Source organism: Oryx dammah, unplaced genomic scaffold (genome assembly GCF_014754425.2).
Source record: "Oryx dammah isolate SB20612 unplaced genomic scaffold, SCBI_Odam_1.1 HiC_scaffold_15, whole genome shotgun sequence".
Taxonomy (NCBI): Eukaryota; Metazoa; Chordata; class Mammalia; order Artiodactyla; family Bovidae; genus Oryx; species Oryx dammah.
The window spans coordinates 6,713,765-6,739,432 of record NW_024070199.1 but is presented as its reverse complement, the minus strand read 5'-3'; the positions used below and the strand labels follow the sequence as shown (position 1 = coordinate 6,739,432).

The window sequence follows — 25,668 nt, the reverse complement described above, 5'->3', positions numbered from 1 at the left end:
AACGCAGTGGGAAAAACCATGTGCTAAGCCCGCAACAGTCAGTGTGTGGTATCTACTTCAGGAAACCTATTCGATGACAGAATAAACCTTAATCATCAAATCTTTTTAACTGACTTTCCATTCATTTCTCAATTACCTTTAACTTTCTCTCATTTCCAATCCCTCATTTTCAAAGAAGCTGCCCCCTTTCAAAGAAGGACCCACACTTTCTCTGGAGCCAAAGAGCCCAAGAATAACTGGCACAAAGGAAAGACGAAGAGATGAGACCTCCAGTGTCAGATAAAGGACAGGAACCCTGCCGCTGCAGGACTTGCCCAAAGCCCCATACATTCAGAACACTCTCCAAGGATGCAGTGGGAATGAACTGAAGGGGTGGTGGTGAATACTAAGAACCGGGAGAGGCTGATCACTGAATTTTTAGGAAAGGGGAAGGAAAGCTTATCTTTGGGTGTTATTAATGTATAATCCTTTCAGGAGACACCAATCAGAATGTTTCCAGACAGCAAATACTACACCCACTTTATAGTAACAAATCAGTCCTGCATACAACTGTCTTCAAAATGAGCTTAGAAGTAATAAACCTGAGCATTGTATACATGATTCTCCAATTATTGTTGGCTAAAATTTAGGCTAAGATAATTTGCTCTCAAGTGCTATTAGAGGCAACGTTATTAAATCAACTCATACTGTATCTAATTTTCAGAAACAACTGACAAAATGCAATTATAGTGATAATGCTGGTAAACATTCCACCGGGAAGCTGAGTTAATACTTACCACTATATGTCATATCCTGATGTAAAGTTAATTGAAAGATCCTTACACAATTCAAAAAATCTACTTCATCAGCAAAAAAAAATTAAGGATTCATTTTCTGGGCTCCTATAATTAGACTAATGATGGGGGAGGGGTGGGGGGAGAGTGGGTGGACACTTAAAGAAGGATTCCAGAATAAAGAAGATATGGTGTGTGCATACACACACAGACACACACACAGTGGAGTATTGCTCAGCCATAAGAAAATGAAATAATGCAATGTGTAGCAACATGGATGAACCTAGAGATTATCTTACTAAGTAAATCAGCCCTCCAGGCTCCTCTTTCATCGGGATTCTCCAGGCATGCATACTGAAGTGGGCTGCCATGCCCTCCTCTAAGGGATCTTTCCAAACCAGGGATTGAACCCACGTCTCCCACACTGCAGGTGTTCTTTACAGATTGAGCCACCAGGGAAGCCCAGGAATACTGAGCAGGTAGCCTATCCCTTCTCCGAGGGATCTTCCCAACCCAAGGATCAAACCAGGGTCTCCTATATTCCAGGTGGATTCTTTACCAGCTGAGCTACAGGGGAAGCCCAAGTGAATCACAGAGAAAGACAAATAACATATGATATCACTTATTCATATAACATATTCACATTAAACTATAATGGAAAAGAATCTGAAAAAGTATATATAAGCTGAATCACTTTGCTGTACACCTGAAACTAATACAACATTCTAAGTCAACTATATTTCACTTAAAAAAATGAAAGATTCCAACAAACCACCTGCAGAAGGAAGACAAGAAAGACTAATTTTAGCTGCAATTCTTTGTTGCAATAAAAGTCTCCGTAACTTGGAGCACAAATGAGTTTGGCTTATATACTGCTCTAATGAATTTCACTAGCTATCTGAAACACACACTGAGGAGGACACTGAAGAAATGCTGAGCTCAGCTGGAGAGATCACGTATTACCAGTGTCTGTCAAGGATACAAAAAGAAGTGAGTATTCATTAGCTATAGATTTTCTATTTCTTTACTAAAGTAGATCATACCAGTTTCATCTCTGTATCCCCAGAATGTGAGAGCCTGGTACATAGTAAATGTTCAATAAATATTTCAGAATGATTTAATACAAAAGAAAAAAATCAGACATTTTTTTACCTTGGTTTCGAACAGGAGTAACAAAATTGATACCATGAACATTTCTCCAATCCCAGGATTTTGGCAAATGCAAAATCTTTTTCTGTATTTCAGCAGTTATTGGTGCAGGTTTGGGCCTAGGATGGAAATAGACACTTGACATCAATACACAGTCTTTCCTTTGAGGATGATCTCCTAACCTTTAATCCCATAATTTCAACCACCTGGCTGGCTAGGATATAGATTCAGATCCAAAGTTTCAATGTGTCTATCATACAAAAATGTGTCTATTATACAATGTGTCAATTATATAACTAAGTTAGATAGACTGCCCTTTTTTTTTTCAATTTATTTATTTGGCTATGACTGGTCTCAGTTGTGGCATGTGGGATCTTTAGTTGCAGCATGTAGGGTCTAGTTCCTTGACTAGGGATTGAACCCAGGCCTCCTGCATGGGGATCACAGTGTCTCAGCCACTGGCTACTGGAGAAGTCTCAAAATTACCCATCTATTTTTCAGGATCTAGTAATTTTCCCCTATGAAACAATATTGGTTTTATATATTCCCATTGCTAGTTTTAGTATGCCTAAATAACAGCATTCTCTTTTCATATATTTTGACCCAAAAAAGTAGATATGGGAAATTGAAGATGACCTACAAAGGTTTTAGAGAAAACAGAGCAATTACTGATGTTTGACTCTACGGAGGGTGGTGATGGTAGTCACAAAAGAAGTGAAAGGCAGAGAAATATAGGATGTAAGTAGAAGAAGGCAAACTAGGTCAATAAACAGATAAAAGAAAGACATAAAGACACCTCCAGTGGCTTCACACTTCCTAGCTGTAGGACACTTGTCTAAGAACTTAACATCATAAAACTATGTCACCTCCTATTATGGTGTGCACAGTCATACCTACCTCTAAGCACTGTTATGATAATTCAATGCAATAATGATTAATGTGCTTAAAACATTACCTAGTCTTGGATGTCTTTAATAAGCTATTAAGCTATTATGGTGATTCCCAAGACCATCAACATCCATGTCTTTAAGACTAAATATGCTGCTGATACATTTAAGTAACTATCTTAAATGTGAACAAAACACTCAATTGAAGTGTCAACTTCCTTCTTCCTACATCCTATAGGCAGAGTGTTTATCCATCAATGCACACAGATAGAATAAAAGCAGCGTGATAAATGAAGTTCAACGGTATGAAAATGAAGTGAGTGAAAGAGGAAGCTGGGTGGCAGAGAAGTGAGAATTACAAACATCATAGGCACATTATACATTATTGGCTCTTCATCATTTGGGTCCAGATTCTTAAGAATTTGGAGAAAGCTCTGGACTCACTCAGAGAGATGTCCATAAATGGTACGTTTTCCTACAATTTGAGCAGGTTCAGTTTCAGAGATTCAGATTAAGAATCTCTGAGTTTCTATTATGTCACTTTCAGTAGATCTAACATATATACAAAAATGCTACTGAAAACCAGGCAGCTAGACCACAGTGTCTGGCTTCAACATTTCCCACTTCTATCTCATCTTAAACCTTCTATGGAGACTTATTAGCCTTAAAAACAGGGCTTCATAAATCTCTCTCTTCTCTAAAACCAAGGTGGTTGGGTGGAAAGAGAAAAATTCAAGTACAGGAGTTCTGCAGAAACATGGCAATGCAGCTGGGTCTCAGGCTCAAATCTTTCAGATAGGCCAGATAGCCCTGGTCTCCCTAAGGTTCCAACACTGATCACACCTCCTCTGGGGGCTCCTCTGGATTGCTACTGGACAGCTCTCAACTTTCCATCTCACACAGACACAGGATGGCTCTTTCACTTTAGTAAATCTGAGAAGGGATACAATATGCTGCCTTTCTGAATTTTGACTAACCAGAACATCTCATAGACTAGTCACTCCTTAGAATACGCTATGAGAAACATTATACAAAAAAATTTTTTTTGAGACAGGGGTAGAATCACGAGAGAATGCTATCAGTCAGACAGGTAAAAAACTCCATACAGTCTCAGAGTAGAAAAATGCCAGATTATGATCATTAGTCTGCAGAAGAAAAACTTAGCAATGAATTTTATTGTTGTTCATTTGCCAAGTTGTGTCCTACTCTTTATGATGCCATGGACTGCAGTACGTCAGGCTCCTCTGTCCTGCGCTATCTCCTGGAGTTTGCTCAAATTCATGTTCACTGAGTTCAGTTCAGTTCAGTCGCTCAGTCGTGTCCGACTCTTTGCGACCCCATGAATCACAGCACACCAGGCCTCCCTGTCCATCACCAACTCCCGGAGTTCACCCAAACCCATGTACATCGAGTTGGTGATGCCATCCAGCCATTTCATCCTCTGTCATCCCCTTCTCCTCCTGCCCCCAATCCCTCCCAGCATCAGAGTCTTTTCCAATGAGTCAACTCTTCGCATGAGGTGGACAAAGTATTGGAGTTTCAGCTTCAGCATGAGTCCTTCCAAAGAACACCCAGGACTGATCTCCTTTAGAATGGACTGGGTGGATCTCCTTGCAGTCCAAGGGACTCTCAAGAGTCTTCTCCAACACCATAGTTTAAAAGCATCAATTCTTTGGCACTCAGCTTTCTTCACAGTCCAACTCTCACATCTATACATGACCACAGGAAAAACCATAGCCTTGACTAGACAGACCTTAGTTGGCAAAGTAATTATTGTCTCTGCTTTTCAATATGCTATCTAGGTTGGTCATAACTTTCCTTCCAAGGAGTAAGCACCTTTTAATTTCATGGCTGCAATCACCATCTGCAGTGATTTTGGAGCCCCCCAAAATAAAGTCTGATACTGTTTCCACTGTTTCCCCATCTTTTTCTCATGAAGTGATGGGACCAGATGCCATGATCTTCGTTTTCTGAATGTTGAGCTTTAAGCCAAGTTTTTCATGCTCCTCTTTCACTTTCATCAAGAGGCTTTTTAGTTCCTCTTCACTTTCTGCCAAAAGGGTGGTGTCATCTGCATATCTGAGGTCCACTGAGTAGGTGATGGTATTTAACTATCTCATCCTCTGACACCCCCTTCTCCTCCTGCCCTCAATCTTTCCAAGCATCAGGGTCTTTTCCAATGAGTTGGCTCTTTGCATCAGGTGGCCAAAGTATTGGAGCTTCAGTTTCAGCGACAGTCTTTCCAATGAATATTTAGGGTTGATTTCCTTTAGGATAGACTGGCTTGATCTCCTTACAGTCCAAGGGACTCTCAAGAGTCTTCCCTACCACCACGATTCAAAAGCACCAATTCCTCGGCATTTGGCCTTCTTTATCATCCAACTCTCACATGTGTATATGACTACTGGAAAAACCACAGCTTTGACTAGACGGACCTCTGTTGGCAAAGTGATGTCTCTGCTTCTCAATTCACTGTCTAGGTTTGTCATAACTTTCCTTCCAAGGAGCAAGCATCTTTTAATTTCATGGCTGCAGTCACCATCCTCAGTGATTCTGGAGCCCAAGAAAATCAACTCTGTCACTGCTTCCACTTGTTCCCCTTCTATTTGTCATGAAATGGTAGGACCGTTTTAAACGTTGAGTTTTAAGCCAGCTTTTTCACTCTCCTCTTTCACCTTCATCTGGAGGCTCTCTAGTTCCTCTTCACTTTCTGCCATTAGAGTGGTATCATCTGCGCATCTGAATTGTCAATATTTCTCCCAGTGATCTCGATTCCAGCTTGTGATTCATCCAGTCCAGCATTCGGCCAGCAATGTATTTTAGTTAACCATTAACCTACCAGTGGTCTGTTTAAACAATAAAACTTGACCAAAGGACTCTATAGCTATTAAGAAAATGATCATTATATTCTCTGAATATTACAAAATGCTTTGATATACTAAAAGAAAATAACCTATCTACACAATGTATTGAGTCCCATTAGCTTTTCCAATTGGTTTCCTACCCTTCAGTTACATCAATTTCTCCTGCAGCAAGGTATGGCATTACAAGAATGTCATTGGTCATTTAATAAATGTTAAGGGACTACATATGTTAAACTCAGCTATAGTTTTCAGGGAATAAAAGAAATCTACCAAACTCCTGACTATACAAATTCAAAGAATGAAATAATTTCCCATCAGAAGCATATCATGGGGTATGTAAACTAAGATGGGAAATGCCACTTCTGGCTGAAGGCAGGAAAAGTATATTGATAAATATGTAACTATTTTATTTTTTTTTTGCTGAACATCAAAACTGAGAAAGAATTTTGAAATTTTTACCAGTGGCAAATTTGATGGTTTTTATAGGCAGGTTCAGGGGTTTGTGAGGCAAAGAGAGTTTCATGAATGGTGGTAGAAGAAAGTTTTCAGTAATTTTTTGTCATATTGTTTGAAAGCAGGTCAGTTCAGTTCAGTTCAGTTCAGTCGCTCAGTCATGTCCGACTCTTTGCGACCCCATGAATCACAGCACGCCAGGCCTCCCTGTCCATGACCAACTCCCGGAGTTCACTCAGACTCACATCCATTGAGTCAGTGATGCCATCCAGCCATCTCATCCTCTGTCGTCCCCTTCTCCTCCTGCCCCCAGTCCCTCCCAGCATCAGAGTCTTTTCCAATGAGTCAACTCTTTGCATGAGGTGGACAAAGTACTGGAGTTTCAGCTTCAGCATCATTCCTTCCAAAGAACACCCAGGGCTGATCTCCTTCAGAATGGACTGGTTGGATCTCCTTGCAGTCCAAGGGACTCTCAAGAGTCTTCTCCAGCACCACAGTTCAAAAGCATCAATTCTTCAGTGCTCAGCTTTCTTCACAGTCCAACTCTCACATCCATACATGACCACTGGACAAACCATAGCCCTGACTAGACGGACCTTTGTTGGCAAAGTAATGTCTCTGCTTTTCAGTATGCTCTCTAGGTTGGTCATAACTTTTCTTCCAAGGAGTAAGCATCTTTTTATAGGCAGGTTCAGGGGTATGTGAGCAAAGAGAGTTTCATGAATGGTGATAGATGAAAGTTTTCAGTAATTTTTTGTCATACTGTTTGAAAGCAGGTCAAGGTGGTAAACAGAGTTATAGTCAAATTTAGATGGTTTTGATTACCAGGCTGAATTTATTCCTTAGACAACAGGTAGTAACCTGATCAGAGCTGAATATAGGAAGATGTAACTGGCAGTATTTCATAGAATGGCTAAGAGTGGGGACAGGGAGGGAAAGAGATCAAGAGGACAGAAGACAGGAAGCTGATCCATCCTACAGGCGAGAGACAACAAAGCCCTCAAGCCAACGTGGAGAAACGGAAAGAGAGCAAAGGAAGCAGCAGATGCTGAGAAAGCAAAGCCCATAAACAGGACCTGGAGAACATCAGAATACGTATGAATAGGAGAGGGGCACAGTCAGAGAAAAGATAATATAAATATCTAAGCTGGGATAACCAATAACATAGTGAGCGACCCAAGCAGGGCTGGTTAGAAGGGAAGATATCAGTCAACACATATCTTTATCCGTGATACAGAGATGTGCTTTATTACCTTGGAATTCTCCGGCTGTGGCCACCACCCCTCCTGATCATCTCTTTTAGGGTAAGAGTCTCATATTCCGCATATGGGGCTGCAGTCCAAGACTTCTGAATGGCATTGACAGCTTTCACAAACTCGTGGTTATATCTGTAGAGCCTATTAGAATACCTGCCAACCAAAGTTAAGATGGCTTCAGATACACTCTTTACTGATGTAAACAGAGCTCATTAAAATAGGCACTCATACCCTGGGCCTGAGCGTAAAGTGATATAATCCTTCAGGAAGGCAACTGGGTATATCAGTCTCTCTGTCTCTCTATCTGTACATTTATATCCACAGCCTGGAACTGCAATGCGTCCCGTGAAAATAAAATTTAAGTGAACTAAGATAACTGTATAAGGATGTTCAGTGAAACACTTTTATACTAGTAATAGATTATAAACATGAATTCTAAAGCAAAGAATGGATTAAATAAATAATGGCACTTCATTTGCTATACAGTTTATTCAGTAAACATGTCTGGAAGATTATTTAGTGATATGGGAGAATGTTCACACTATATTAGACAAAAAAGCAGACTATCAAAGAAGTTGACATAGCATGAATCAATTTTTTGTGAAAGTGTACATTTATATTGATACTATAAAGAACATGCAACCAAGGTTATCTCTGAGTGGTAACACTGAATCGCACCTCTATTAATACAATTTCTACAACGTACCTTTTAAACTTGACAATCGTAAAAAAAAGGTGGCGGAGACAGGGAAATTGTCTTCAATGTGTATCTGTGGCACAGTGGGAAAGAACCTGCCTGCTAATGCGGGAGGCAAAAGAAACTCAGGTCTGGTCCCCGGCTGGGGAAAAGCCCCTGGAGGAGGAAATGGCAATCCACTCTAGTATTCTTGCCTGGAAAATTCCACGGACAGAAGAGCCTCGTGGGACACAGTTCATGGGGCTACAAAGAGTTGGACACAACTGAGCACACAAACATCACCTTTTAAACTTTGCCATAATAAAAAAGGGGGTGGGTGAAGCACAGCGAAACTGCAGTCAGTGTACATATGGCAAGGCAAGTATCATAACCACATGATGAAAGTTGTTCCGTATGGACAAGGTTTATATCCTTGTCACTCAGATTTGGCTCTTGAGCCAGTATCAGCAGAAGCACCTGGAAGCTTGCTAGAAAGGCAGACTCTGAATGTCATTCCAGGCCACCTGAATCAGAACTGACATTTTAACAGGATTCCCAGATGATCCACAGCAACATTAAATACTGAGAGGCACTGGTTTAACTGACGCCAAATGCTTGGACAGAGATGTAAACAAATCTAATATACAAAGAGCATGTTTACAAAGACAAAAGACGGAGGGAGTTGATTCATTTAACTCAAACACGTATTACACCTCTGTGCCAGGTGCCAGGAATTACAGAATTCACCACGTTATTTCTACTAAAAAAAGGTTCTATGACTTAAGTATGACTCGCTATCCATATAGTGTATGGATAACTTCATACACTATACATACATATAAGTTATACATATAGTAAATAAGTTATACTTATATGCTATATTATGTAAGTTATTACATATTATGTAACTTATTAGATAAGTTATATTTACTCTAAGTTATTCATATAGTGAGTGTATAACTTCCATTAACATTCAGTTATACAAAACAAGATATACCTAACCTGAGTAACTTTAGGCATACTGTGAACTTTTCTTTCTGTTTTAATTCAGATGTTCACAGAGAAAGTATTGAGATATAGCCAAACAACCTGGAAGCACTGGCAATAATAACAAAAATGTGCAACCACATTGATAATGTTTTAATGTTTTTATCAAAGTACTTTCCCACTTTTTTCAAAGTGTGAAACCAGAGAGGTACATTTATTAAACATAAAACTCTCTGTATTCTATTTCTGACAAACTAGCAAACAACAAAAAACAGTTACAGTTGCTTCTTCTTAAGACACAGGTTCAGTTCAGTTCAGTTCAGTTGCTCAGTCATGTCCGACTCTTTGCAACCCCATGGACTGCAGCACACCAGGCCTCCCTGTCCATCACGAACTCCCAGAGTTTATTCAAACTCAGTGCCATCGAGTCAGTGATGCCATCCAACCATCTCATCCTCTGCCATCCCCTTCTCCTCCTGCTTTCAATCCTTCCCAGCATCAGGGTCTTTACCAATCAGTCAGCTCTTCACATTAGTTGTCCAAAGTATTGGAGTTTCAGTTTCAGCATCAATCCTTCCAATGAATATTCAGGACTAATTTCCTTTAGGATGGAGTGGCTGGATCTCCTTGCAGTCCAAGGGACTCTCAAGAGTCTTCTCCAACACCAAAGGAAAGACGTTTTTAAATTGTAAATATCTATCTTGAGATCTGATCATTAAGAGCTGAAAGAGACCTTGACGGTAACTTAGTCCTGAATGTTTATTTTCCAAGTGAGGCAACATAGATTCTGAGCAGTCTGCTTGTAGCTTCTTCACTAAATGAGGCAATGCTGGAAATATCAGAAAAGTACATAGTACACAGTGAGCAGCTTCACAGGAAATGTGTCACTCAAGGGTCAAGCCAAGCAAAGCAACTTAAAATCTATGTTCAAAATGGAGGGGATGAATTGGTCTAAATCTCGGGGGAGTGCCTCCCCAGACAAGAGCAATCTGTCCTCTTTGAACTCACGTCCCCTTTTTCTGCTACAGAGCCCTTTACTGCCTGTGTGGCCTGGCTTTGGGTGATCTGCTCATACACACTTCCAGGGGATTTCACAGACAAATAAAATAGAAAATCTGCTACCAATAATATTTATCTTTTCCTTCCCAACTAATAAAGTCTGAAATCTCTTGTGTGGTTCACAGGGACTTACACTGGACCTGACTTAAGAAAAATACTAACTGTCTGTTATAAGCTAAATTCATGTGTTCACATCCTAACCTTCAGTATATCAGAATGCAACTATATTGAGAGACATGGCCTTTAAAGGGGATATCAAGGTTAAACGTGGTCACATGGATGGGCTCTACTCCAGTGTGACTGGTATGTGTGTGTGTGTTTGCTCAGTCATGTCAGACTCTTTGTGACCCCATGGACTAAAGGCTGCCAAGCTCCTCCGTCCCTGGGATTTCCCAGGCAAGAAGACTGGAGCAGGTTGCCATTTCCTTCTCCGAGGGATTTTCCCGACCCAGCATCAAACCCAACTCTCTTGCATCTCCTGCATTAGCAGGTGGATTCTTTACCACTGAGCCACCTGGGAAGCTCACATGACTGGCATACTTATAAGAAATGGAGATCAGAACACAGACAGGCTGACCGTGTAGGGACAACTGTTAGCGGCCATCGGCAAGCCAGGGACAGAGCCCTCAGAGGAAATCAAACCTGCTGACGCTGTGACCTTGGACTTACCGCCTCCAGAACTATGAGAAAACAAATCTCTGTTGCTTAACCCAGTCTGTGTAATCTGTTATGTTAGCCTCAGCAAAAACATTACATAAATACTAAGAACTTGAAACTCGGTTATTTATTGCCGTAAGATTTATGTTAGATTAGCATCACCTATATTTAATGCAAAATAAACATGTATCTGCAAGGATTCTGCAACATCTTATTGTGCTGTGCTAAGTCATTTCAGTCTTGTCCAAATCTTTGTGATCCCAAGGACTGTAGTCCACCAGGCTCCTCTGTCCACGGGATTTTCCAGGAAAGAATACTGGAGTGGGTTGCCATTCCATGCTCCAAGGGATCTTCCTGACCCAGGTATCAAACCCATGTCCCTTATGTCTCCCACATTGACAGGGGGGTTCTTTACCACTAGGGCCATCTGGGAAGCCTGCAACATCTTATTACATAGCAATAATAAAATGATTTTTCTGTATTAGAATTAGTTCAGTCACTCAGTCGTGTCCGACTCTTTGTGACCCCATGGACTGCAGCACACCAGGCTTCCCTGCCCATCACCAACTCCTGGGGTTCACTCAAACTCATCTCCATCAAGTCAGTGATGTCATCCAACCATTTCATCCTCTATCATCCCCTTCTCCTCCTGCCCTCAATCTTTCCCGGCATCAAGGTCTTTTCCAGTGAGCCAGTTCTTTGCATCAGGTGCCCAAAGTATTGGGGTTTCAGCTTCAACATCAGTCCTTCCAATGAACACCCAGGACTGATCTCCTTTAGGATGGACTGGTTGGATCTCCTTGCAGTCCAAGGGACTCTCAAGAATCTTCTCCAACACCACAGTTCAAAAGCATCAATTCTTCGGCACTCAGCTTTCTTCAAGTCCAACTCTCACATCCATACGTGACCACTGGAAAAACCATAGCCTTGACTAGACAGACCTTTGTTGGCAAAGTAATGTCTCTGCTTTTGAATATGCTATCTAGGTTGGTCATAACTTTCCTTCCAAGGAGTAAGTGTCTCTTAATTTCATGGCTGCAGTCACCATCTGCATTGATATTGAAGCACCCCAAAATAAAGTCTGTCACTGTTTCCATTGTTTCCCATCTATTTGCCATGAAGTGATAGGACTGGATGCCATGATCTTAGTTTTCTGAATGTTAAGTTTTAAGCCAACTTTTTCACTCTCCTCTTTCACTTTCATCAAGAGGTTCTTTAGTTCTTTGCTTTCTGCCATAAAGGTGATGTCATTTGCATATCTGAGGTTATTGATATTTCTCCCCGCAATCTTGATTTTAGGTTGTGCTTCATCCAGCCCAGCATTTTGCATGATATACTCTGCATATAAGTTAAATAAGCAGGGTGACAATATACAGCCTTGACATATTCCTTTCCTGATCTGGAACCCATCTGTTCTTCCATTTGCCTGTATAAGTCACTCAATTCTGTGGTCCTTTATATAAAGATTCTTTAAAGCCCTCACTGGTCCATAACTTTAGAAGTATTTTGAAAAAATACTTTCTTCTCTCAGTTAAATCACTCAACGTATTTTTCCAGTAAAGTGGTACATAACATGGTTTACGTTTCTAAGTCAAATAAAGTTAATATAATCAAATTAAATTTTCCAAGGATCAGTACAGAAACATCCTTATAAACACCATACAAAACTAAATGGATCTTTCATTGATGACAACTCACGTTTCCTCGAGACCCGCAAGGCGTGCTGTGTTCACATTCACGTTCTCCGAGGTATTTCCTGTCTTCCTTCCAGTGAAACAGGCCCAGTTCCGGCCCAGCACGTCATGGACCCAGCCAGTCATCGTCTCATGGCAGTAACTGGTTACCTTGCCACCCTCTTCTTTATACTGCAACCAAGCAAGAGAAGGAAAGGCCCCATGAACCTGTTTTCTCTCAGGTCCGTTTCCTTGTCTCTCATTCACAGTAACGACGCCTCTTTTTCATTTCACCTGAGGGACCAGCCTCTGTCAGGCAAAACAAAATCTGAGAGGTTTCAGTCTGAGAACTATGCTAAAAGAGGAAGAGAAAGAAACATTTCTAGGATTAGCATCCCTGACCACCGAGCAAAATTTACACAACCAACACTGCAAGAGAATGAAAGGCAGGTAAAGAAAACAATATTTTTAAAGCAGCTGCTTTCCAAAGCACTTTACCAAAGTCACCTCATTTAATCTTCACGGCAAGCCTCTGAGGAGACTGACCAGTGAGTAAGCAGAGGCTCGCCTCAGACAGCAAGCAGTGCCTATGGTAACCGAGCTGTGAAGGGTCAGAAACAACACAATCCTGCTCACTTCCTCAGACTGGTCCACTCAGAGAAGAGGCACTCCAGCAAAATACAAAAACTTCCAAGGAATTTAAATTTTTTCTTCTGTCAACCTTCTAACTTCTTAGCAAATTCTAATCATGAGGGAGTTAAAATATCCTAATTATTAAATATTCTCTCCACTTTATTTCACCAGCACAGCCTGTTATTTTATATCAGTGTTGACACTGAAAAATAACTACAGCTGGTCCTTGAACAGAGCAGGGGCACTGATACACCATGAGCAAAAATCCACATACAATTTTTCAATCATCCATCTGTATCCTAGGTGCTGCATTCAAGGAACCAACAAACCCTGGCTCACGTAGTACTGTAGTATGTATTTATTTTTAAAAAAGTTGAATACAAGTGGACCTGTGCAGTTCAAACGTATGTCATTCAAGGGTCAACTGTATAAAGTGACAGATCAAGAACTCAGATACTTTGGCTCCAGAGCCTTAAAAAAAACCCTCATATTTTAATATATCCTTATGGAGGAAGGATATATAATCCTGAATGAAAGTAGAGAGCATAGGAGGAGGAAAGAAAAAAAAAATGCATGGTAAACTTTTTTAAGAAGGGACTTGAATACAGACAGTTTCAGGCACTGACTTCATAGAACAGAAGCACAAAAGCCGTCAAAGGCAACATAAACATATGAGCACAGGCAGCTGTGTTTCAACACTTTTCTTTACAAAGGCACACAGTAGGGTGGTTTCAGCCCACGGGATGTAGTTTGTGGACTCTTAAATCTAGCAGAATGGATACTACTTCACCTGTGCTAGGTGGCCTGAGTAAGGGGCAAACAGTAAATATATTAACTTTTGCAGGTTATCAGGCTTCTGTCATTATCACTCCACCCTGCCTTTGCAGTGTGAGAGGTAGACCAGAAATACATAAAGGAATGAACCACAGTCTGTTCCAGTTAAACTTCATTTACAAAAACAGACCCATGGTTTGCAAACCCCAAGTTTAAAGGAATGTATAAGCTGAACTACACCTAAAGGTAAAACTACCTTACTGCATCCGAGTCTCTGAATTTTAGGCGTAGAGTTAAAAGGGCTTCCTTGGTGGCTCAGTAGTAAGGAATCTGTCTGCTAATGCAGGAGACATGGGTTTGATCCCTGGTATGGGAAGAAGAAAATGGCAACCCACTCCAGTATTCTTGCCTGGAGAACCCCATGGACAGAGAGACCTGGTGGGCTACAGTCTGTGGGACTGTAAAGTCAGACATGACTTAGTGATTGTGTAAGAACAACATGGAGTTAAAAATGCATGGTCTTAGAATCCAAAAGAGCTAGGTCTGGATCCTGGGATTCACCACCCAGTAGGCTGCACTGGGTGAGTGACTGCAGGCTACTCACGTGTACATTTTGCTCTGTCTTGGTGCTTCATGATACTGTGAAGCTCACATCCCTACCCCGAGCTAAGAATATCTCCACAAGCATAGGTTTGACTCACCATTCCTCATGTCCCTGCTAAAGCCCCAACTTAGGACAAAGGAACACTGAAATAAAGGTCTAGGATATGACCGGGCTGCAACACTGGAGGGCATGTCACGTGAAAAAGTTAATAAAAGTTCATATTTATTATGCTGAACTACCTGAAGCTATTTTCACTGATCAAAACCATCTAACGCTGGTGACCTCATATGATGTGGACAGGCCAGGCAGGGTTAGGCCACTGCTCCCCCGACCACTGCTGTAGAATTCAAAAAGACATGTACCCCAATGTTCATTGCAACACCATTCAGAACATCCAGGACATGGAAGCAACCTAGATGTCCATCAACAGATGAATGAAGAAGATGTGGTACATATAGACAAAGGAATATTACCCAGCCATAAAAAGGAACACACTTCAATCAGTTCTAGTGAGGTGGATGAACTTACAGCTTGTTATATGAAGTGAAGTTAGAAAAAGAACAAATACCATACATCAATGCATATGTATGGAAACTAGAAAAATAATACCAGTGAACATATTTGCAGGGAAGGAAATGGAGACACAGACATAGAGAACAGACTTGCGGATCCATCAGGGGGAAGGAGAGGGTGGAACGAATTGAGAAAGTAGCATTGATATACATATATCCATCACACCTGGAACAGTTGATGGGAAGTTGCTATGTAACACAGGGAGCCCAGCCTGGCACTCTGTGATGACCCACAGGGGCTGGATGGGCGAGAGGAGGGAGGCTCATGTGGGAGAGCTTGTGTGCTAAGTCGCTTCGGGCGTGTCTGACTCTGTGCTATCACATGGACTATAGCAGGCTCCGCTGTCCATGGGATTCTCCAGGCAAGCACACTGCAGTGGGTTGCCAGGCCCTCCTCCAGGGGATCTTCCCCACAGGGACTGAACCCATGTCTCTTTCAGGTCCTGCACTGGCAGGCAGGTTCTTTAGCACTAGCGCCAGCTGGGAAGCCCCAGGTGGGGAGGGGTTTTATATGTAAAATTATGATGAGTTGCATTATTGTACAGTCCTATACAGCAGACTTCCCTGGGGGCTCAGATGGAAAAGCGTCTGGCTACAATGTGGGAGACCTGGGTTCAATCCCTGGGTCAGGAAGATCTGGAGAAGGAAATGGCAACCCACTCCAGTATTCTTGCCTGGAAAATCCCATGGACGGAGGAGCCTGGTGGGCTGCAATCCATGGGGTCACTAAGGGTCAGACACGACTGAGCTCACTCACTCACTCACTCACAGTAGAAACCAGTAACATAGAGCAATTTTCCGCCAATTAAACAAAAAAGTAACCTAACAAGGCTTTAAGAGTTTTTCAGAGCAACCTTGTTCAAAGTATCAGATACACATAAATGAAAAAAAAAAGCTAAACACAGGAGGATGTTCATCACAGAGGAAGAAGCTGGAGAAGGCTGCTTGCTTTTATAAACAGTGTTGCTGGAACTCAGCCAGGGCCACTGGTTTATAGTATCTTGACTCTGGCTGCTTTGGTGCAACAGCAGCAGGAATGAGGTGCTGCAACAGACTATAAGGCTCATAAAGCCTAAAACATTTACTATGTACCCTGCAAGAAAATGTACTGACCTCTCTGTTTAGAACAATTTTAAAAAAAGAGAGAGAGAGAACCTGGGAATTCCCTGGCGGTTCTGTGGGTAGTTCTCCACACGCTCACCACCGAGGGCCTAGGTTTGAGTCCTGCTGCAGTCCATGGGGTTGCAAAGAGTCGGACACGACTGAGTGACTGAACAAGAACAGGGAAATAAAATCCTACAACCTCGCAGGGTGTCCATGGAAAAAACAAACAAAACAACCCAAGAGCTATTAACAGGAAAAAAATTACAAGATGGTACTTAAGTGGAATGTAAATATGTAAAATTTTTTATTAATATGAAACATGGTTTTTAAAAAATGAAAGGTGAAAACAGCCTTTGGATGGAGTTTTCTTGGTTATTTATAAAAAAAGAGTTATATAAAAAGTTATATAAAACCTTTTAACTTTATAAAGTTATATATTTATAAACAGATAGATTTTGTAAAGCTCATCACTTTAAAAAAATGCTCCTATTTCCTAAGAATGAGAAACATGCCAACAAAGTCTTAGAAAAGAACATCTATGAGGGATGGTCCAGATGTTGCTAGAATAACTTTGTTCTGTCTGAGACTATGGTTAAGTTTCTTGAAAAAGAAGAAAAAAAACATTATTTATATATCCTATTGGACTGTAAGGAGATCAAAGCAATCAATCATAAAGGAAATCAACCCTGAATATTCATTGCAAGGACTGATGCTGAAGCTCCAATATTTTGGCCACCTGATGCGAAGAGTCGACTCACTGGAAAAGATCCTGATGCAGGGAAAGACTGAAGGCAAAAGGAGAAGAGGGATCTCCAACTCAACGGACATGAATCTGAACAAACTCCAGGAGATAGTGGAGGACAGGAAAGCCTGGCGTGCTATAGTCCATGAGATCGCAAAGAGACGAAAATGACTCAGCGACTGAACAATAAGCCCTTTCACTTATATATCAAATACTTATCGGTCACATAACACTTTCCAGGTATAAGTGCTAGCCATGCACACACTGTATACTGATGTAGCGCCCGACCTTAAGACAACGGGAACTCTGTGAACTATGCAAACATGTAATTCATGGGATTATTTATCTGAACCAAAACCATGTGGTTCAGTAAGTTAACCATGCTTGGAAAAGCCTGGGAAATTTCCCCAGAAATTTAGATCACAGATGAAATGACTTTCCCAACATACCAAAAGTTCAAGGCATGCACGTTAGAAGAAATGGGCCCATGTATTTCGTCAGTGTGGCTTTGTTTGCCTAGCAGGCACAGCTTAGTCATAGTTATAAACATGATCGCTAATACGAAATGAATTTCCATTTGAGGGAAAGGCTGGGTTGTTACTTTGACTGGAGAAGAAGAAAAAAATCCTTAAAACATGACCGACTGTGCTAAAGATCCTTACCGTTCATATTGATCAATGACTCTATACCCTTCATCATCAATATTATGGAACTACAGGATCTTAACATTTACCTATCACATCATACTTTATATACATTTTACAGATTACTCATAAATCTTAGAGGTTCAACAGAACATAAAGGTATAGACTCGGGGGACAGAAAAGAGAACTAAAAGACGTGGCTGAACTAGCATTTAGAACCAAGGACTCCAGAATCAAGTGCTCTTCCCAAATACCATGCCCCATTTCTTTATACACTCCGTCTTCTCACGGAGTGCCAGAGAAATAAACATACAAGTCACTGGCCAAAAACACTGAGAGGAGATACCTAGAAACCACACAGGAAAGGCTTAAGCAATCTGCAAAAGGTTTTCATCTATATTATGTGAGTTTCAAAATGATTCTTTGGGATACTGTTCTCATGGGGAGAAAAAAAAAAGGAGACTTTGCAAAGTTAAATAGAGAAGATATAATTAAAGTTTGAGTTCAAATATTGTAAGAATCATTGCTTTATTCATCATTTCCTTAAAAAAAAATTGGAAATTAACTGGCTTTCATGAGTCAGATTCAAATTGTTGCCCTACACATCTTAAGGGTCACCTAAATTCTCCATCTAAGGAGAGACCCACATGGCTAAAGGTCATCTAATTTCACCTAAATTTTTACCTAATTTTAAAATTTTTGTTTCACTTAAACGTTTGTTTCATCTGATTTCATCTAAGATCCACACATCTAAAGGTCATCTAATTTCACCTAAATTTTTGTCGAAGATTTTTGATTCAGGGCAGAGGTAGAGGACATGGTCTGCAGGCGTGACTCCTGGATGGCATCCAGTTCTGCCTCTTATAGGCTGTGTGATCCTGAGCAAGTTACTTACCCTCTCTGTACTCTCAGTGTCCTCATCTGCAAAATCAGGATGGTATAACAGACTCAGCCTCACAGGCTGTATTTTATAAATACTAACCCATTTAATTTCACAGTAGCCTGTAGGGTTAGTCTTACCACATAAGCATTGTTCTCACAGTGAACAGGATTTTTTGCTTATTTGGTAACTAGGACACTAGCAGTAGAAAGCAATTATTTACTGGATGAGTGAGTAAATAAATGAATAACAGAAAGAACAACAAATGCCAAATTCTGCTTAAACAGTAACATGAGAAACTCAGAAAAGTTTATAATTAAAGTGTGATCCTTTTATAATTAAAAAGGGGTCACAGAGACCCAAGTTCTGACTCCTAGTATGACTTCAGGAATGCCAATTTTTCCTCTCCAAACCTGTTTCCTCACCTGTAAACTTAAGCTGACCTGAAACTTCCAAAACATCCCTGCAAGTTTCCTAACTGCACAGTCTTTACATCTACGGTTTTCTTATTATTCACAAAGTAGGTAAATAATTTAGACTCCCTACTTATACAGAGCATCTATATATTCTCTAAATGTGCTTGTTAGTCGCTCAGTTGTGTCTGACTCTCTGCAACCCCATGAACTGTAGCCCACCAAGCTCCTCTGTCCATGGGATTCTCCAGGCAAGAATCCTGGAGTGGGTAGCCACTCCCTTCTCCAGGGCATATTCCTGACCCAAGGATCAAACCCAGGTCACCTGCACTGCAGGCAGATTCTTTACCATCTGAGCCACCAAGGAAGCCCCATCTAATCATTCTAAGTGATCCAAAATAATCCTAAAAAACTATAACTGTTTTCACTCAAGCAAATTACTAAGAGAGGCTATATCCATTTATGTACCATTTTTTATACATTAATTTGAAGGAATTATTTTCCATTAAAATTTTTATTGTATATTATTCTGTAGTTTTCCCAATCTAAAATAATACAGTCTTCTTTTAGAACCTGAAATTGCCTTATGAAGGGGAGAAGAGGACTATAATACCACTATGCAGGACAGCTGTAACTTAGTAGAAAAGAGATATTTAACCCACCCCAGAAGCCAAGCACTCAGTACCTTGAGAGGACCATGCACTGTGCCATTATTTTCTTTATTTGAATATTCTCAGTATTGCTGTCATTTTTTCTGCTACTGTAAAATACATCTTATGTGATTTCTGAAAATATTACCAAGTAGTAAATTGAAGTTTTGGCCACACTATCCAGCTTGAAATGTAGTCAAAATTTTTTCTAACCATTTTCATTTATTTTATTTATATAAACAGTCTCTGAATACTGACTTGCACAAATGAGATAATTTAAGTTTCTATTCACTGATGCCAATTTCTATTGCAACAAATAGATAATCACACAAAATTTGAAGAAATTACAAATCCTAGCACTTAAGTTTAGAAAACTACTAGCATTCAGTAACTATTCATTTGCTTCTTCAAAATTATCACTGAGTTGCCATTCTGAAAGCCGCCCTTCTTCACTTTCCTATTCATTTTATCAACTATTGAGTTCCATCCAATTACCTAGCAATATTAACCAATTGAAAAAGAAAAGGTTGGGATATTTTAGAACTTAAGTTATTTATCCTGGATCTCATTCTCAACTGCTTTTGGACACTAAGTGTGAGAAAATCACTTAAACCTTTTGTTCCACTGTTTTCCTGATTACATTCGCAAATATTTGAATACTTCCTTTATGTAATGCACTGGCTATGAGAAAAAATGCTCTTTAGTAAAAAGGACTTTGCCCTTTAAATTCCCGTTCTTGCACTTATCATTTATGTAACATTGGACAAATCACAACTAAGGAGCCTCAATTTCGCCAGCTGGTAACAGGTATGATATCTACTTCACTGGATTCCTATCAAGGATAAAGATGATACTGACGTCAAGAGTTTAAAAACTTATAAAACACTAAACAAGTAACAATATAAACACTACCATCTGTTACCATGGGTCATACGAAGCTGTTAAGACTTTATTCATGTCATCAAAGAACCTATACTCTCAAACCCAACTCTCAACTGAGCAGCGGATAAAAAGTTTTATTTTGTCAACCAGTGGTTTCCCAAAATGAGAAGATAATCACTAAAATATTAGAAAGAACATTTTATAATTTATATTTATTTGTAATACAGAAATAAAACTGAAAACCAACTTCCACTATTAGTTCATATACAAAGTAACACTGATATGCCCACCCAGTGTCAGAGGCTCACCTGTTAATAGCAGCGTGCTGCCTGTAAGATGGCTGGAAGATGGCGTATTCCTGCTCATGTGTGCATGCTTAGATTCACGCACATCTGATGCAATTTAACTCACACAAAATGAACAAGTGGCTTCAAATAACACTTACAATGAAAACAGGATTTGCAAATACTAATGACATAACTGGGCTTCCCTCATAGCTCAGTTGGTAAAGAATCTGCCTGCAATGCAGGAGACCTGGGTTCGATCCCTGAGTCAGGAAGATCCCCTGGAGAAGGAAATGGCAACCCACTACAGTATTCTTGCCTGGAAAATTCCATGGACAGAGGTGCCTGGCAGGCTCTAGTCCATGGGGTCACAAAAAAAAGAGTCAGACCCATCTTAGTGACTAAACACCACCACATACTGTGGGACATATAAGAAAAAAATCTGGACATGTAGGTCTAATCCATCAAGCACCATTTCGGAAAAGAATACTTTGTATCACGTTAAATGATTTGATCATACACTGCACAAGTAGAGAGATTTCCTTCCAACAATACTGAAGAACAGTGTTTACTCCATATTATGCCCTTTGTGTTCTGTGTCTGCCTCTGCAAGTGCAGACCAACTGTTTGCACATGCTGTCAGTCTGTGGTGTGAATAAAGCCTTTAGGATAAGGCACATCTTCCTAAACAGGTATTTCGCCAACCGTCCAGGACGGTCACATGTTTCATCAACAAACCTATGTCATTCCAAGGATTCCTTCTAGTTTTCTGCCCACTATTTCAGCTTGACCATTTATTTTTAAAGTTGAATTTTAATGAATTGTGAAACTGATAGGAAATTGTGGCAGTGGTTGCAACCAAATAATTTCTAGCATTTTACTTAAGGAATTGGCAATTGTGAAAATGGAGGGTCACAGATTTATTTCCAGAGCTGAGACGATGTCCCCTTTAAACCAAAATGTAGGTTCCAGAACTAGTTAAGAAAACAGCAATTTGATCCTCAGCAAGGTAACCAAAGTCCCTTGGCTCATTCCTCACTTACTTGCTTGTAAACTCTTAAGATGTAGGGTTAGAAGAAATCTCAGAATTCATTGACTCAAGTGCTGATGCTGAAGCTGAAGTTCCAATACTCTGGCCACCTAATGCTAAGAGGCAACCCACTGGAAAAGACCCTGATGCTGGGAAAGACCGAGAGCAGGAGGAGAAGGGGGCAGCAGAGGATGAAATGGTTGGATCGCATCACCGACCCGAAGGACGAGTTTGAGCAAACTCCGGGAAATAGTGAATGATGAGGAAGCCTGGCATGCTGCTGTTCATGAAGTCGTGAAAAGTCAGAAACAACTGAGTGACTGACAACAGTAACAACCTTCAGCTAGTGCTTCTCAAGGGGTGGGGCACAGATAACCTATGGCATCCTAAGAAAATACGAGTCTTTGGTTATCTAGGCTTTGGGGAACCACTGTAGACACAAATAAAGCTCAGTGTCTCCCGAGAGCTAATTTGCGTGCATGCTCAGTCACTCAGCTGTGTCTGACTCTCTGCAATCCCGTGTCCTAGAGCCCACCAGGCTCCCCCGTCCCTGGGATCCTCCAGGCAAGAACACTGGAGTGGGTTGCCATTTCCTTCTCCGTTAGCCTCTATAGTCTCACACAAAAAATTAAAAATGACAAATAAGCAGAATAAAATTTTAAAAGTCTCATCCCTTTTCTACAAAGTCATTCAACAAATATGGTTTGAAGGTCCACCACAGCCTCTAAAGGACACAAAGGCAAAAAAACTTTCAGAAACACAATGAAACAGGAAAACAACACAATGATATATTATTCAATTTTCTTTCTTTTACAAATATTTATTGAAGGTCTATTATTTATCACATAGTGTGCTATACATATGAAATAAAAAGGTCGGTAATACAGAGTTGATCACTGCCCTCAAGGAGTTTAAAAATCAGAGGAAAGGACAAACAGGCAATTACAACAGAGAATGCTAAGCAGTAATCTATTATGGGTACTTCTAACACAGATACCTGCAATTTGTACCCAAGTCTTCTATAATCAAAACAAACATTAAATGCAAAGTTACTCGAAGAAACCACTTTGGGAAAAAACTACTTTGGTAGGGGTGATTTTAAATGCCTTGCTAAATATATACACATTTGTTGCTTTGTCAGTATTTACATCCAGTTTGAAAATACACAACTCTTACAGAACACTGGAGGCATGTAACATGATAAATCTTTTAGAACAGAACACCAGAAATATAAACGTAGCACCGTTCCTGATTTGTGCTTCTAGGATCCTACAGAATTAATTTTTTGAAAGCTGGTATTACTGCTGAAGTCTTTGAAAAGACTAGAGAAATGTGGATAATCTTCCAAAGTTCCCAGATAAAGTTCTACACGCATTAAAATCTGAAGCCATACAGGCTTTCAGTCTGGAAGAAGAAGACATGCTCAAGCCATTCCTTTTACAGCAGAGTACTACCAGGTCAGAAATCCCTGCCAAGTACAACTGGAACCAACATAATGGCATCCCTCCCAGTCATGGAGAGAGTTGGGGAACTGCACAGAGATGGCACCAAGAACCTGAGTGATACAGAATTATCAGGATGGAAGAAAGTATCCAGGTAGCAGTGGGATGTACTGTTCCTTAGTGTTTATAAGATACAACCTTTCCAGAACAGCAGACCAGTGCCTCTCAAACGACATAATTATCTGAACCAATAAAGTAATGATGACAATCTACCAGTAGAGAAAGATTTCTCCACTCCAGGAGTAATTTAAGGGATGCAGAGAAGTCCTCCCAGGAAATACGAATTGGGTGGAGCCCCACGTTTCTGGTTTGCCAAGGCTGATGTTTAATCAGCTCTAAACAACTGAGGAGGAAACTAGTCCATTGTGTAGCAGGAAAGAACTAAAAGGCAGCAATGGCTTTGAACAATAACGTAATTAAGAGAAGTAAGCTTGACATGGGTACTTAATTTGAAGCTTATAAAACTCTCCTTCAATTTGGAGAACTATAAAAGGAAGGAGAAAGTAAATTTTTGTCTTGAATAAAGGGACCCAGGCTTAGGAAAGAAAATGAGTAGCCTCATTTGGTAAGGAAATCTAAGCTTCAGGCCAGTTCTTCTCCTAAAATTTTAACAAGAGCAATTCAGTGCATTGAACTAACATTTGGGATTCACCAGAAAATCTGCCCAAATGTGACCTGAAGTACCAATATTTTTTCCTGAAACAAACTTGACAAATAGCCCGTATCATTTTACAATTAGAAGCTGTGTAGGACTTCCCTGGTGGTCTGGTGATGAAGACTCCACACTTCAGTACAGGGAATGTGGGCTTGATTCCCAGTTGAGAAACTAAGATGCCACATGCATGGCCAAAGAAATTTAAAAAAATAACAAAATTAAAAAAAAAACAAAAACAAACAGAAGCTGTGTGAGCTTAAGCACTGTATGAGAGTAATTCTCCCTATCTGAAAACTGAAGCTAGTAATATGTACTTCACAGGACATTTATTTGTAAGGTAAAGCATGTTAAGCTCTTAGCACAAGACTGGCATCTAAGGAAAAAAATATAGCACCCCCTCACCACCCCAAATGTATTAATCATACCATCTTTCTAGACAGGGGCACTGCAGATCTATGATCTGCAAAAAGAGACCCTTCAGCAGTTCAGCTTATCTCAGAAAGCTCCCCCCCCCAAAACATGTCTTCCCTGAGACCATCTTCTCTCCCACAATGCATCTGTGCATCTCAGGATATTCTGAAGCTTGATTTTCTTCTTATAACACGTGTTGGGGTTCCTCAAGGTCATTAGCAAAAGAGAAGGCCCGTGGGAAGACCATTTTAACTGTGAGTAAAATCTGCACAAAATACAACAAATAATTCAAGTCCTAAGCAGTTTGAAAAAAAAAAATCACTTCAACAAAAGAACATTCAAAAGAGAAAAAAATACAACAAAAAACCCTGGTGTTGCATATCATTCTGTTCATTCAAAGGCTGAAGGATAAAGCCACCTAAGACTTGCAGAACTTTTTCCTTTTTCCTGCTTGGTCTTTGGTTGCTCACATTCCAAAATGGTGGTGGCTGCTTTCCAAGGAAACGTTCGGAGGGCAGCTGCCTCGGAGGTAGGTACCAGGACTGCTCTGCGTGTTACGTGCCCTCAGAGACTCCAGAGGGACTGTGGCTGCTAGAGGCCTCCGCGAGCTGTTAGAGGGAGGCAGGTCCACTGGCGGGCGCTGTTCTGCCTCTTAGCCCCAAAGTCTGTTTTTGGCTGTGGTTTTAAAAGAGCCGCTCAACAGACGCTCTATTTAATAACTAAAAGACAATGAAAACTAGAGTTACAAGCCACCAAGGATCACACTGTCTCTTAAAAAATGCTTAAACATATTCATTTATTTACGTGGAAAAAAAAAATACCAGTACTGAGTATTTTAAATGCTGGTATTTTTTTTTTATGTTATTTAAGACATTCACAAAAAAGCCACTGTTCTCAAAAGCTGAATGCTTAAGCAACACGTACTGTGCGTGCAGCCAACATGCTGAAGAAGCGCATGCAGATGCATTTCAAATTAAATGCTACCAAATAAGCCTAACATAGCTTTTAAATATAGATAAGAAGCCTAATCTAGCAGCCTAGACATAATAGCATGTATATCTTACAAATTCTAAACGTAGGCTTAATGCAAGTGCGTGAAGTCGCTCAGTCGTGTCCAACCCTTTGCGACCCCATGGACTGTAGCCTACCAGGCTCCTCCGTCCATGGGATCTTCCAGGCAAGAGTATTGGAGTGGGTTGCCATTTCCTTCTCCAGGGGATCTTCCCAACCCAGGGATCGAACCCTGGTCTCCCGCACTGGAGGCAGACGCTTTACCGTCCGAGCCACCAGGGAAGTCAGGCTTAATGCTACTTTGATCAATATTCCCAGGTACAAGGCTACTTATCCCATTTACAAAGGATCTATCTTTTCTACTGGTAAAAGCATCTCCCCAAGTTAGGAAAAGAACGAGAGCTTTAAGACAGAATTTTATAAACTGCATTCTGAGAATACCT

General features: G+C 40.5%; 1 protein-coding gene across 3 annotated transcripts in view; it reads right to left on the bottom strand.

Moving 5' to 3' along the window:
* CTSC (cathepsin C) overlaps positions 1–25,668 on the bottom strand; it is a 44,659-nt gene that overhangs the window by 10,490 nt on the left and 8,501 nt on the right. The window contains exons 3-5 of one of the 3 annotated variants that reach the window (XM_040256524.1): positions 12,460–12,626; positions 7,380–7,535; positions 1,926–2,041 (exon numbers count right to left, since the gene is read on the bottom strand). In XM_040256524.1, coding sequence (XP_040112458.1) covers positions 1,926–2,041; positions 7,380–7,535; positions 12,460–12,626 — 439 coding nt within the window. Of the gene's footprint in view, positions 1–1,925; positions 2,042–7,379; positions 7,536–12,459; positions 12,627–19,647; positions 19,659–22,435; positions 24,934–25,668 lie in introns of those variants that run through there. The other 2 variants (XR_005723732.1, XM_040256525.1) reach the window with 2 other exon arrangements.